We start from the raw sequence: 14,632 nt of genomic DNA, 5'->3' as shown, positions 1-14,632 counted from the left end.
TTTCATGTACATGCACTTTTTTTTTTAAACTAATGCAAGAAAATGTAAACACAGCAAGGTATTGTTCTAAATTGGAATGTTAAACAAAAATTGAACGGCAAGTTGAAATTTAATTAGTTTTCAATATTTTGAAATATTCATAAATCTATTAGTATTCCAATAATATTCTTTAATTTTCAATAAATATTTTGAGATACATTTACCATTAGCACAAGTGCAAAAGTGCTTCTCCCCATCTAAAAAGAATAGCTTTGTTCTCCTTACAAAAACATCTCGTGTAGAAAGTCTTTGGATAATTGCTTAGAATTACAATTTTTCTTTCTGCAATATTTTAATGGTATGTTATATAAGTCACTATGCCTAAAAAATAAGCCGAGATCTTCAAAGTCAATTTAAAAGGGTAAAGCTTCTGAAATGAGAATTAAAGCACTGTAATAAAAATATATAGATGCGCCACACTTCTACAGGTTTCAGAGTAGCAACCGTGTTAGTCTGTATCCGCAAAAAGAAAAGGGAGTACCTGTGGCACCTTAGAGACTAACCAATTTATTTGAGAATAAGCTTTCGTGAGCTACAGCTCACTTCATCGGATGATAGCTCACGAAAGCTTATGCTCAAATAAACTGGTTAGTCTCTAAGGTGCCACAAGTACTCCTTTTCTTTTTGCACACTTCTATAAATGCTTGTGTCTCATTTTAACAGGCACTTCTTTTGTACAATGGGCAAGAGTTTTAAAAACTTTAGACGTTGTTATGCTTAGTGTCCTTGCACATTTAAGGAGATGCAAGTATTATATTAACCTGTGTTATCAAGTGTTTACAACTAGGCCATTATAGTATCATCCAAACTGCAAGCTAAGATACTAACCAATTTATCTGAGCATAAGCTTTCGTGAGCTACAGCTCACTTCATCGGATGCATCCGATGAAGTGAGCTGTAGCTCACAAAAGCTTATGCTCAAATAAATTGGTTAGTCTCTAAGGTGCCACAAGTACTCCTTTCCTTTTTGCGAATACAGACTAACACGGCTGTTACTCTGAAACCAAGCTAAGATAAGAATTCAGCCAGGGAATGAGGTTTTAATATATAAATTCCCCCGCTAATGCCCCAGTCTTACAACTGGCTCCATGCAGGCAGACCACTACACGCAGTCAGAGCCTTAAAGTAGGTCTACACTACAAACACTTCAGCAGCATGGCTGTGGTGCTGCAATGTAGACACTTGCTACAGCGACAGAAGGATTTCCATCGCTGTAGTAAATCTATCCCCTCAAAGGTGGTAGCTAGGTCTATGGAAGAATTCTTCCATCAATCTAGTGGTGTCTATACTTGGGCTTATGCTATGTCTACATTGAAACCGCTTCAGCAGCACAATTGCAGCTGTGCTGCTGTAGCACTTCAGTTTAGACACTCACTACAGCGACAGGGGGGTTCTCTCACTGCTGTTGTTAATCCTCCTCCCCCAATAAGCAGTAGGTAGGTTGATGGAAGAATTCTTCCATCAACTTAGCACCATCTACAACCGGGGTTAGGTGACCTAACCCCTACAGAGCTCAGGGTGTGGATTTTTCATGCTCCTTAGAAACGTGGCTGGGTTGACCTAAGTTTTAGGTGTAGACCAAGGACTTGTCTGGTGCAGCCCATTGCAGACTCAGGGTCTATGTTTCAAGACATTTCACCTAAACCCTACAAGCTCAAATGGGTCTGCACTCAAGATGACTTTTGCAAACAGATCATAAGAGACATCTTTTCTGGGTGGTATTTTTTTAAGTGCCAGTTTACTGTAGTTAAGTGGAGGGGGAGAATATTGCACAAAGCGTATTTACAATCTTTGCTAGCATGATTTAACAACAATCAGTGCTTAAACCTCTGAAACACACCAAGTAGTAATTTTTAATGTATATTCAGAACAGAGTTATGACTGAATATCAAAGAAGTCAGTTCATACAATAGCAAATGTAAAAAACTGTAAACAGATTTATTCCATATTACCATAAAAATAAGTTATGTATAAAACAAAATCTATATTCATAGTTAGGAATCCCAAGGCTGAATATGTGCCCTTAACCCATCCACCGACCTATGTACATAATAATTTCTTGATCCAATATCTATTTACCTAAGTTGGCAAACGTCACCCACAACACTGAATTGCTTGTTTTTGTGGCTGAAACTCCAGCACCACCAGTTTTAAAGAGTGTCATAATTTTTATAACACTTAATTTCTACACTGAGCATTGTGTGTATATTTAATCTTTGCCCTTTAGTTTAAGAATGCATTCAAAACAATTAACGTAAGAATTACCAGACCAGACATATCTAGTCCACTATTCAGCCTGCAGCAGCAGGCAGTACCGCATGTTTTAGGAGAAGGTGCAAAAATCCCAGTTGGGCAATTTTGTACTAACCTGCTGTGATTATTTGGAGATCTACATAACACTTCTGAATTGTGGTTGATTTGATGAAGTTTCTGCATCACTAAACGTCTCAGGGGATGTATAGTCAGTCATCTGCTCTCAGGGCTGGTGTCGTGTCTCTCCCAGACCAGGAGCAATGGACAGTCATCATCAAAAACAGCTCTTACTCAAGAGGGGCACCTTAGGACAATGGAAATGCTGAAGTCTATGGGAACCAGTTCAACCAAGTTTGTTCACAGAGTGGGGGTTTGGAGCAGTGGCTTTTCTCCACAAGGGACACAAAAACCAGGGGATAGGCTACACTGAAAACTTACATCTGCACAGATCTCTCTCTCTCAGGATGTAAGAAACCCATCCTCTGAGAGACGTAGCTATGCCGACCTAACCCCCAGTTTAGACAGGGCTAGGTCAATGGAAGAGTTCTTCTGTCAATCTAGTTACTGCCTCTAGGGGAGGCCAATTAACTACAGCAACAAGAGAACCCCTCCCATCACTGTAGTGATTGTCTGCACTGAAACACTGCTGCTGTATAGCATATTAAGTGTAGATATAGCCTAGGGGCGGGTATAGCCCTTTAAAACCAGAAGCAGAGGAGAGAGAGAACGAGAACTATTTGACTGCGGGACACCAGCCACAGCTAGAGGAAACGGACTGCAGAGGTCAGACAGTGACTCCAGGATCTGGAAGAGAAGCCTGACCTGGAGGAATGGAGTCCTGGAACCACAGGAGGACACAGAATACAATCCCAAAGAATGCTGAAAAGTGTTGAGGAAACTGAGGCAAGGATTTTAGCGCAGATGTTTCTTGTTTTGCCTAGATCTGTACCTCTGATGCCATCTTATGTGAAGAGTGATAGATAAACTTGCCTACGGTTTCCAATACTATTTGCTTCAGCTATTAGATTGTCTCTGAAGGGATAAACCATAAAAGCAGAGTGTCCACAACACTGGAGTTCTAGGATGGATGTAGTTAAGCTACTGGAAAGCCTTGGGAAGATGATGCTAGTATCAGGGCCTAGGCAAGTGGGCAATATAGTCCCAGCTCGGAGAGAGGCCAGAGTTAGATGGAGGATCTTTACCCTGAGAGTGTGCTTAGAGACCTAAAGCCAGAGGTAGTGCCTGGAGTCTGCTCAGAAAGCCAAAACACACAGAAGTCCAGTGCTGAGATCCAAATTCAGCAGCCTGCTGAGTGTCTACAAGGAGCTCAACCAGAACTGTGACACCTGTCTGTGTAGGAAGTTTCCTCTTAACCCCTTCAGTAAGAAGTTGGCTTATGCCCTGAAGCACACAGATTTATATCCCTTCCATACTTTTTTTTTTTAAATCCTTTCTAAGGTAACTGTAGATGTTCTAATGCTATCTTTTAAAGAAAGCTGTCAGGTTCCTGGACTCAGTTACCTTATGGCACTGGAGTGCAACAGACTAGTTTACAGTGGAAAGTATTTCAAAGATCACTATCTAAATTTTATTTAGCTATTTTCATCCAATGGAGCTTTAAAATTAGCATGTAGATAAAGCTACATATATGGATGACTCATCCACCATTGAAGATACTTGTGGTAAAACGCAGCAGATAACTATCAACATACTATGGTAATATTTAGAACATGGAATACCACACGAGCTAAATTTTTTAGGGAAGAGATGATGGAATCTGTTTACAATACTGGTACTTTTCTGGAGAGTGTCATTGATTATTTACTGATCACAAGTGGTCAATGTGAAACTGAGGATGTGTCAATATCAAATTATAAACCCCATGTTGTTTCAGGGGCTCTACTTTCCATTGTAATCATTTGGAGCATGACCTTCATGCTGCATTACAACCTCCTTTGTTGATCAGAGCACCCATTTTGTAGCAGCAGCATGACACCTAGCAGAAAGACTGTCTGAGAAGCTATGGCACAGCCATCAACGTTGAATGGCTCTGCCCTATTGGAACAATGTGTTTTCTTCCAGTAGGGCCCTTGACTTTAAATGTCTCTGTGCACATAACAAAATAGGGAGGGGAGCTGAAGCACACAGGCAAGAGGGGGACTCTTCTAAGCAAGAGGCCAGACCATCGCAACATGCAAGAGTTCAGCAAACTTTTCCAGTCACCCTCTCCGCTAATGGACCGCGAGTTAAGAGGGCCATGCTGAAATATCTTAAGATAGCTATAAATATACACCCCCTCCCGCCCCCGGCCCCAGGATTACATACATATTCAGTGTCCCAAATACTGCAGGCCTAGCTGTTAACGGTGCTTTGCAAGAATATAAATTCAAATGTCTAATCTAATAAAAACACTACTACTACTACACAGGGGTGAAAGTAACTCAGGACACTTACTGGTATGGGGGCGGCTCTGGCCCCTAGAAGGGGCAGGGCTAAGGGTCAGTATCCCCCAGCCAGCCCTTCCAGGCTGCCTGGTCTGCGCCGCCTGGGGTTCCCGTGGCGATTTAAAGGGCCCGGGGCTCTGGATGCCACTGCTGCGGTAGCAGTGTCTGGAGCCCTGGGCCCTTTTAAATCACCAGCGCCGGGGCAGCTGCTCCCTTTGCCCTCCCACCCCCCGTCGGCAGCGGCTGAGGGGGGCAAAAGGGGCAGGGACCTTAAAGCGCTGCAGGGTCCTCTGCCACGGCAGCGCTTTAATGTTGCTGCACCCCACCCCCACCCTCTGCCGGCGGCCCAGCGCTGCCGCAGCAAAGGACCATCCTTAAAGTGCTGCCACGGCAGTGTTTTAACATCCCTGCCCTTTTTGCCTCCCACATGGCGGCCCTTAAAGTGCTGCCGTAGCAAAGGACCATCCACAGCAGCACTTTAACGTTGCTGCCCCTTCTCCCCCTGTTGGCAGTAAAGACGTACAACATGTTTCCGCCCCACACTTCCTGTCCATTTCTAGGTCAGTGAGTTAGTGAACAAATCTGTAGTGCTACATAGCAAGTTCCTGTACCGCGCGTTAACGAGTCTCGCGTGTTAAATAGGTAGCGCTGGGAGGTATGGCGCTACCGCGCATTAAGTGGATTCGCGCGTAAATGGGCCTGTACTGTAAACCTGTATTGACCTAGATACATCACTCAGGGGGCGTGAAAAATTCACACTCCTGAGAGACATAAAATTAAGCTGACCTAAGCCCCAGTAGTGACACCATTAGGTTGACAAAAGAATTCTTCCCTCAACCTAGCTACCATCTCTCAAGGAGATGGATTTACTATAGTTATAGCCTACAGAGCTAGCTTTAGCATCTTATTTCACTTTGCAGTAATTCAAGGAACCTACAGGCCCACATCCTGCAAGATATTAGCTTAAGCAGTTAATATAAGGTATAAATTATCATAAGGCTTCGAGGCCTGTGAACTCTGGCATAAATAAATGGCAAAGTTACTCTGAGTTTTGGGGAACTGGGAATAGTGTGCTTAAGGGAAGGGGTTGTCTAAAATGCTACCAGGTTACCACGGGAATGCTGAGCTGATACTAGGCTTGGATATGTTCGGATAGATTGTCAGCAGATGCTTAGCCATGGATTTGCCCTGGCAATTAACTGATATATATGATAATAAGCTAAAATCATTAATATACTTATCTATAGGGTAAAAGTTGGATATGGACAAGGGATGCTGAGCATTTGAATGAATATTCATGACAGCCCCTGGGCCCTACAATAGGCCAAACCACCACATAAAGGGGGTCATTGTCGTCCGTCAATCTGGACCATCGGACTTGTTTGGCATGCCAGGGTCAGAGCAGGTTGTCTCTTACCATCAGATCCCCAAGCAAGGGTATGACTATATGAGAATATATGTGAGGAATGGTACAAGATATCACCATAAATCTGTATTTTTGCTATCTTTTTATCCGGTTTGGAGCTTTGGTGGTTTTACTAATTGTGTTCACAAAAGGTGTTAAAGCTTTGCTTTGCCCTCAGCCTGAGCGTCTACATTATTTACTCTGGGGTTCCCAGCCAGATACTGAACTCAATAACCTTGATTCTGTCATGCCAAATCCTGGGACTAGAACCTACAGTACCCTCTTTAAATTAGTATTAATGGGAAATCAATAATAATTAATAACTACTAAAGAATCGGGCAACACAGCAACAGAAAAACCCCTTCCATCGCACAGCTGTAGAACTGTGCTGCTGTAGCACTTGTAGTATAGACAGTCTCAGAGCAAATTTGACCATAAAAATCAGGAAGTGCAAAAGTTATGTTAAATGCAAGAGTTCTCTTTTTTAAAAGAAAATGCTACCGGCAGGACCAGAGTTTTTCAAATCTTTGCAGCACAGTGCTAGTTTTCTCCCACACACCCCATTTATCTACAATGACACTATGGAACTACCTAATTTTCTCCGGCAACATGGAATTAAATAACTTTAGTTTTCAGTTATGTTTTCATGCACAAGTATAGAAAATGCATTTTTAGTGGCTTACAAAATTCAGTACTTTGTCCCAAATTGGACTATTTTCTTCAATGAAGACTACTCATAGGCAAAAGTTCAGTGTACAGCTTTGTGCTATTCACAAACTCCAAAAATGCATTACAAAACCAGGAATAACTATGCCACTCCACTCTTAATATATTTCAAAAACCAAAAGAGATTTAATCTTAGCCAAAAATTAAATCTTTGGTTTGAGGTTAAATAAGAAAATTTGAGGAAATCTAAGTAAAAATGAGAGGTAGTTACAACTCAGTGTGATTTACTCTGGACACTTACAATTAATTCACTTGCATTATAAAAAGTATCTTTAAAATATTTTAACATTCAAGTTATATAACATTCATATGCAGTGGTATAGTACTTCAACCAATGCACTTGTATTTTGTTAAAATAAATGGAAAGTATTCTTAAGGTGAATAGCCTTAAATAAAAATTACTCACCTTCCATGTGCATGAAAATTTAGGTGCAGAAACTGGTCTTCATGCAACACTGCTCTTTTGGCACGCTGGTGTTTTTGGTGTAATGAATCCACATCATATGACAATCCTTCATAATGTTTAATGTATTTATTTAAAGGATTTCCATACTGGCCTGTGAAAAGAAAAAAAAACAGTAATCTGAGTCTCAGCATTTCAAAAGTATGAGTGAATAGAACAACTTGATGTTTTTCTTTTGCACTCCTAAAAGAAAAACACACTTGTATTTTCATTCTGCAATGCTAGCATTACAGTTTCTACTCAAAATTGAAGGCTTACTTCTGCAAGCCAAAACATGGCGATTAAAAGCAAGTCTAAACGTGCAGTGATACAAATATTCTTTCATGTGATAACTGTGCTTCCAAAGCAGTTTTCCATGCAAGCAAAAAAGGCTGAAGAAACATCCCTGAGGATTCAGCTTGAATTCAAGCCTCTTGGCCTAGACATTTCCCTGCAAAAGGTTTTTGACTCCTGTTGAGTGCATGAGAATTTTGGAAGAGAAAACTGGCTAACCTGAGGATGGAAGGGAACTGGAGAGCTGGCCAGGAGCACTGGTATTTGAGAGCTTTGCCTGGATCTACACGTAGTGCAGACAGGGCCCAAAACAATGGTTTTAAAGTTATGCTAGACATTGAGTACTTCTGCCTTAGTACAAGACTCACTGCAAGACTAGGTATCTGAATAGTCAACTGGCATTGATAAGCTAGTGAACTGACTTCTCTACCGCTGTGTAAACATCTGCCTGAAGACAAATTCTGGGTATGTGCTAAATTAGACTGCTAAAGCAACCTAACAGACAAAAGGATGGGAAGAAACAAAACAACGAAAACCAAAGGAAGGGACGGAGGATATTAAATGGGAGGGGCATTAGAAACAGGAAAACAGGAACCCGGATGTCAAAGCTGATGGTGAGCAACCTGTGGAGTAGACAGGAGGGGCTTGGAGCAAACAGCATCTCGGCGACATTTCCCAAGTAAAACTTCAGAAAGAAAAGTAATGAATCTACAGGGGACTGAGGATTGCTGCTACTAACTCAAAATGGATGAGTGACTCCCGGGCTGGCTTTGTCTTGAAAATTTCTTCCTCCCACAAACCCTTATGGATGGGAGAGTGGTGGGGACTCATGCCCCGAATGGTGAATACTATGTATTCAATGCTCTAGGCCACTACTTGTTTCCCTTCTATTTCGTATGTTTCATATTTTTAAATAAAAAGTGAGTAAGACTTCTGCTTCTATTTTGGAAAGTGAATATGCAAAAGTGATAGTACAAAATAAATTTCACACGTGATCGTTTGAGACAAGATATTCTAATAAGTCCTGACATTCATTAAGTGTGTTCTAAGCAATTATTCTTCCTACATATAAGTATAGCCACTATGTATAGTTTCCTTCAGTATCTGAAGCAACACAATCGGCATGTAAATTCTATGCATTACATTGTTTATATTGTTTGAATATAATATTGTTTCAGAGTTAATAAGGCAAGCTAGAAGAAAGCTTTATGGAAACAACTGACGAGGAAGTGATTCAATAGTTCAGACTGGGGACAAAAAGACAAGTAAAAGCTTTACTGTGGAAAGTAGTGGAGAGGAAGAATAGAAAAGAGGAACAAACCCAACAGGAGAGGAAGAGATGAGTTGATGAAGATCAGCTATAATATTTTTATATCTTGCAAAGCATTTTTAATTGGATATAAGGCACTTAAAGTGACTGAGCATGGTGATTTTGCTCCCTAAAGTGAAGGTTTTGGTCCAGAAATCTAAACCCTTAAGAATTCAAGGTGCTCATAAGAGGAAAAGCAATAAAAAGGTGGGTGCCCTCAAATTCCAGCAAATGAATGTAAACTTCAGGTGTTAAACAACTTTGAAGATCAGGCCAAAAGTTATTATACAGAATTCAAGAGAGTTTTGATGCCCCATCATTGTTGCATTCTTTGTTCGAATGGGACACTAAACTACCACAGCATGTTGAGGAAAATTAAAAAACTACCCACCCTAATTAAAATAGGCCTTAAAACACTACACACGTTTTGCATGCAGAACACACGAGTATTTGCCATTAGTACTTTGTATGTAAATTTATATAGTTGGAGACAAGGAGGCCTTCCAGTGTTGTCATTAAACCCAAGCAGAAGAACAGAATGACCAATTTATAATCCTTCCTCTTGCAAATTCATAGAAATAGCTTCATCTGAAGCTGCTGTATTTGAAGAACACAATGGATTAGGCAGTCACGTGCATGAAGATAGCATTTTACATTTGAACATAGTTCATAATGTTGTTCAAATGTAAACACCAACTCTGCAGTGATGTACAAACACTAATTTGCAGTTAATTATGTGAAAGTCAAATGTTTTTTAAAATAAGCCAATAGTTCTAAAACAAAAAATGTCTGTAGTATAACTTTTGCCAACCAGACTTCTAGAAGAAATGTTCAAATAGTACCAATATTTATTACTCAAGCTTTGCTCAATGACTTGCCAAATCTTCCCCACATCATCCCTTTGATAGGGTATACCCCATGGCTTCAAAGATGGTTTGGAGAAATACTCTGGTTCTAAATGTGGCACTGATTTGGTATGAAATGGAAGTAATGACAAAAAAGCAGATAAAAATGGACCAAAAGCACCATCTTCACCTTCACTCAGGATTAAGTGGGAGTAAAAGGAATTTCAGATCATTTATTTTTAAAGTTAATACACACAGTTGTTGATATCCAAGTTAATGTACTGGAAGTAAGATATGCAGTCTTTTATTTCCAGTTTTCAACTCCAGATCTGATCACTATTTAGTTACCTATATGAAATGGACTGGTGATCTGAACATTTCCTTGTGCAAAAGTGTCCATATAAAAAAACTCCAAGGACAAAATTTCTATCTTGTTCTACTTCTGTTACTGTGGCACTTTCACCATCTGCTTTTTTCTCCCTTATGATTTTTTTAATGTGCTCACCACACTTAAAACTGGTTGCTCATCTATTTGAGAATCATCTTTTCTATTCTCAAGGTTCTCCTCCTCGGAAACTCATTCTTCTGTTTCCAGTCCTTGATCTTCCAGAACTTGGCCTGGACCATCCCCTTTTCTCTAGAAATAAATTGTCAGATGGGATCTGGAGGATTTCACTATGGTAAAAATAAATATATCCAAGGAAAATCAGATCCGTGAGTTTTCTCCAAATAATTAATTTAAGGGTAGGAGAAAATGTAGTTTTCCCAATGAGTATGTAAGTAGTTTAATCCCAAACCAAGCCAATCCCCTGGATGCCAGGACTCTGTTGCTCTGCCCATCTCCCTGGCCAGCACAGCTCCACAGGGATTTCCCCAAACACCACTATCCCCTTTAAAGGTAGTTTTCCAAGCAGAGAAGGCTACTGAAGAATTAATGCAGCCCCCACGACTTTACCTCTGTAACTTGTGGCATTTGCTGCCATTAGATAGCTACATGTTATGTTTAAATAAAATTTCATTTTTAAATTTAATTCATTTAATTTTCATTCACCTCCTTGTTCTATGAGAAGACATAAGTGCTAGAGAAAGTCAATCTGAAGGCATTCTTATCTCTTATGTCACCTCATTCATTTCCTCATCACACTAATTTCACAATCTTTAAAAATATCCTGGATTTTCCATACCGCCAGTAATTGTCCCCCATTTCTGAATCTGTTATACTTCTGGTATATTTTTTCTGGAGATGAAGTATCCAGAAATGAACTAAGTAGTCAAAGTAGAGGGTTTACCATTGATTTGCACCTCCCTTTATCTCCGTAGCCAAATTCAAGTGAGGATTCATCCTCCCAAAATGAGGACAATAGAGCAGAGGCCTCTGTGTATGTGCCAAGAGTGAGACAGTTGCAAATTTAGATTCATTGTAAGTTGCTACCTTCAGTTTTTTTAGATTTTATATTCATGGTTTTAATCCAGGCCATTACTGTGATCGGATCACTTTCTATTGTGAAACAAATACACTAGCACTGCATTTGAATTTTCTTTTCCATTTCTGGCCCCCAAAGGAAATTATGCATGCTTTAACTATTGAAGCAAATACTGGTATACTATGCGCAGCTTAGAAGAAGAGCAAGGGTGAAGCAGCGAGCTTTACATTTGGATTGGAAGGAGGCAATGTTTATTCTACTAAGATATGGTTAGGCATGGCTTTTCAGAGAAATCACTCCATAGCTGTACCTAACAGAAGTTCGGTTGGGACACCATCTTTATGATGGATTCATTTCAAGACTTTCACAGTTTTTACCCCTATATACAAGTTCTGCCCTGCTACTGCTGCAACAAGGGAACAATACTACACACTTCATCTTCCCTAAACACAAAAGTGTTCTCCATGACTAGCCAATCGCTGTATTTCATTTAGATTTACACAAGAAAAAATTCCCATGCAAAAAAAGTTAAATGCTCCATCAAAGGATGACCACCCAGCATTAAATTACATACAAGAAACGATTAACTCAGCCAACCAATATACTATTCAAAGCAACAGAACAGCCTCGTAAATCATAAGAACACTCAGTCTTTGCTCCAAACTATGTCAGATACGTGGCCCTTTATGTATGCTATCCACCAATACTATAAAGTAAAAATGGTTGATTATATTCTGGCTTATTTATTTCCTTTCATGTACAATTACATTTTAAAAAGAGAAACTAAGGACTAAGCAGAAGTAATTTTTAGGAATACTCTGCAATTAAGTACTGCTAATTCTTCAGGCTCTTTGGCAGAGCAGTAATTACATTTGCCTAAGCATAATAAGTTTAAAAGGACTTAACTGGAATGAAGTCTAAAATATCAAAGAATTTTTTAACTCACAGTCATTTCATACCTGGCTCTTATTAATGTCACTTTATATAAAGGCCATCTTTTATTCTCCCAAGTCAAGCATTCAAAGGAACATAAACACGATCTATTTTCAGCCTACCCTGCCCAGATCTCTTTCAAAAGTTCAAAGCATTTATGCTATAGTAGAGAAACAACACCTAACTTCCTGACAGTATAACAAAGTATTAAAGCTAGTTTCTGTTTTTGCTTAATTTGCTTTTAAATAGACTCACTAGAGAGGTGGAAATAACCTCAGAAGTGCATTCTATCCCATTTCATTCAGCCTGGTAAAATAGTAAGTCCAGTCACAGAGAAACATCAATCTCTAATTTAAAGAATATTCAAAGGACCTGTTCAGCTATCAGGAAAATGGTTCAGCTACTTTGGAATGTGCATATTCTGCATGAAGATGAATAAATGGGTAAAGAGTATAACTGAAGCAATAAGCTAATCAGGCTGGGATAGGAGAGACCTCTCTCTCTTTTTATTTTTTATATACACACAAAAGAGAGAAGGATACCCATAAATTCCCTTAAAGATTAAGTGGACCTTCCAATAGCATAGGGGCGGGCAAATTTTTTGGCTAGAGGGCCACATTGGGTTTCCAAAAATGTATGGAGGGCCAGTTCGGGGAGGCTAGGTCTCCCCAAACAGCCAGGCGTGGCCCGGCCCCCGCCTCCTATCTGACCTCCCTGCTTCTCGCCCCGTGACAGCTCCCCCAGGACTCCTGCCCCATCCAACTCCCCCGCCCCATCCCATGACGCCCCCCCCCCCCCCCCCCCGACTCCTACCCCATCCACCACCCCCTGCTCCCTGTCCCCTGACCACCCCCGGATCCCCAACTCAACTGCCCCCTGCCACCCCATCCAACCCCCCCTCTCATTCCTGACTTGCCCCCCCGGGACCCCTGTCCCATCCAACCACCCCTTCTCCCTGTCCCCTGACAGCCTCCGGAACCCCTGCCCCTGACTGCCCCCCACCGCCCCATCCAACCCCCCCTCTCCTTCCTGACTGTCCCCCTGCCCCCCAGGATCCCTGCCCTCTGACCCCCCCGACCCCTGATGACCACCCCGAACTCCCCTGCCCTCTATCCAACCCTCCCTGCCCCCTTACCGTGCTGCCTGGAGCACCGGTGGCTGGTGGCGCTAAAGCCGCGCAGAGCACTGGGTCAGGCTGCGGCTCTGCAACTGCGCTGCATGGCCGCCCAGAGCATTGCGCCGGCAGTGCGGTGCACTGAGGCTGCGGGGGAAGGGGTCACAGCAGGGGAGGGGTCGAGGGGCGAGCCTCCCGGGCCAGGAGCTCAGGGGCTAGGCTTGAGGGTCCTGCATGTGGCCCGCAGGCTGTAGTTTGCCCACCTCTGCAATAGCAGGTATCAGAGCCCTAGTCTATGGAGGAGGTAGGAATTCACACACCCAAGTTTGTTTGCTAGTCTATTTGTAACATTTAAAAATATCAGGATAGGAGGGCCTCATGAAAATCATTTTTTTTAAGCGAACAACTCTTAAGTTTCCTTCAGGAAGTCTCACCCAGAAATATTTAGGGCAATGAATCATGGAAAGTAAAGTAAAATGTAGACTGGCAGGCATACAGCTGATCTCCACTCCACTGCGCCAATTAGTAATTAAAGTGAGGCTTACCAAGATACCTTTCTAAAAAGTGAGACCACGATGACCATAAACTACTTTAAATTACATAACAATGAGTACTGAAAGTTAGACAAGGTCATGGGAAAATTCAAAAACTTACCCAATTTTTTCAAATCAGAATGAGCAAGCGGAATCCACTCTTCAAATGAGTGCAGAAAGAGGTAGGAGCACATATATAGTAAAGAGTTAATTCAAGGAGCAAATTAGAGCTGTGAATTACTCCTTGACTTTACAGTTCTAATTTCATTAGGACATGGAAAACAAGTTTAAAAATAAAAACTTCTTGGTCCAGTAAAAAAGTTATGAGGACATCTTTAGCACCTGGTTAGTAGGTGCTGGATGCTTTTTTGTCCACACCCTGTGTCCAAGCACAAACACTCGATTACACTGTAAGAACTATGAAGCAGTAGGGAAGACCCCACCAGGCTGGGTTCAATCTCCAGCAGACATTCCCATTCAGGGCGTAGGCACCCCGGTGAAGCAGTTGTAGTGGCAGGAGGAGAGTGAGTACAGACCTCTAGAGATTTGGGAACCATCTTGAAAAACTTTTAGAAAAAAAAAAAAGCATTGATGTCAGCAGGTACCTAGTCACTTTTCTTTATGAAAGGGAGCTATTTCTTTCTATGGAGCTAGCATAGAATAGAGAGCACTCTGAGTTAACAAAAGTGGAACAGTTAAGCTGGAACAACTGTAGAGAAGATAAGGGTGTGAAAATCATTTGAAGAAGCTAGTAAAGCAGCAACAAAACAAAACACAAAAAACCCACCACCAGGCTTTGTAAGCTTTTACAGTTCGCTTCCATGCTGGTATGTTGTCTATCTAGATTATAAAGTCTGAAGAGTGGGATCTG

At 41.2% G+C, this 14,632-nt stretch overlaps 1 protein-coding gene across 1 annotated transcript in view; it reads right to left on the bottom strand.

Annotated features, from left to right (window-relative positions):
* The window catches only part of ADAM10 (ADAM metallopeptidase domain 10), a 120,124-nt gene that overhangs the window by 81,684 nt on the left and 23,808 nt on the right, over positions 1 to 14,632 (bottom strand). The window contains exon 2 of the mRNA XM_037910171.2: positions 7,274 to 7,424. Coding sequence (XP_037766099.1) covers positions 7,274 to 7,424 — 151 coding nt within the window. The remainder of the gene's footprint in view (positions 1 to 7,273; positions 7,425 to 14,632) is intronic.

Source organism: Chelonia mydas, chromosome 10 (genome assembly GCF_015237465.2).
Source record: "Chelonia mydas isolate rCheMyd1 chromosome 10, rCheMyd1.pri.v2, whole genome shotgun sequence".
Lineage (NCBI taxonomy): Eukaryota > Metazoa > Chordata > Testudines > Cheloniidae > Chelonia > Chelonia mydas.
This window is presented reverse-complemented; position numbering and strand designations above follow the sequence as displayed.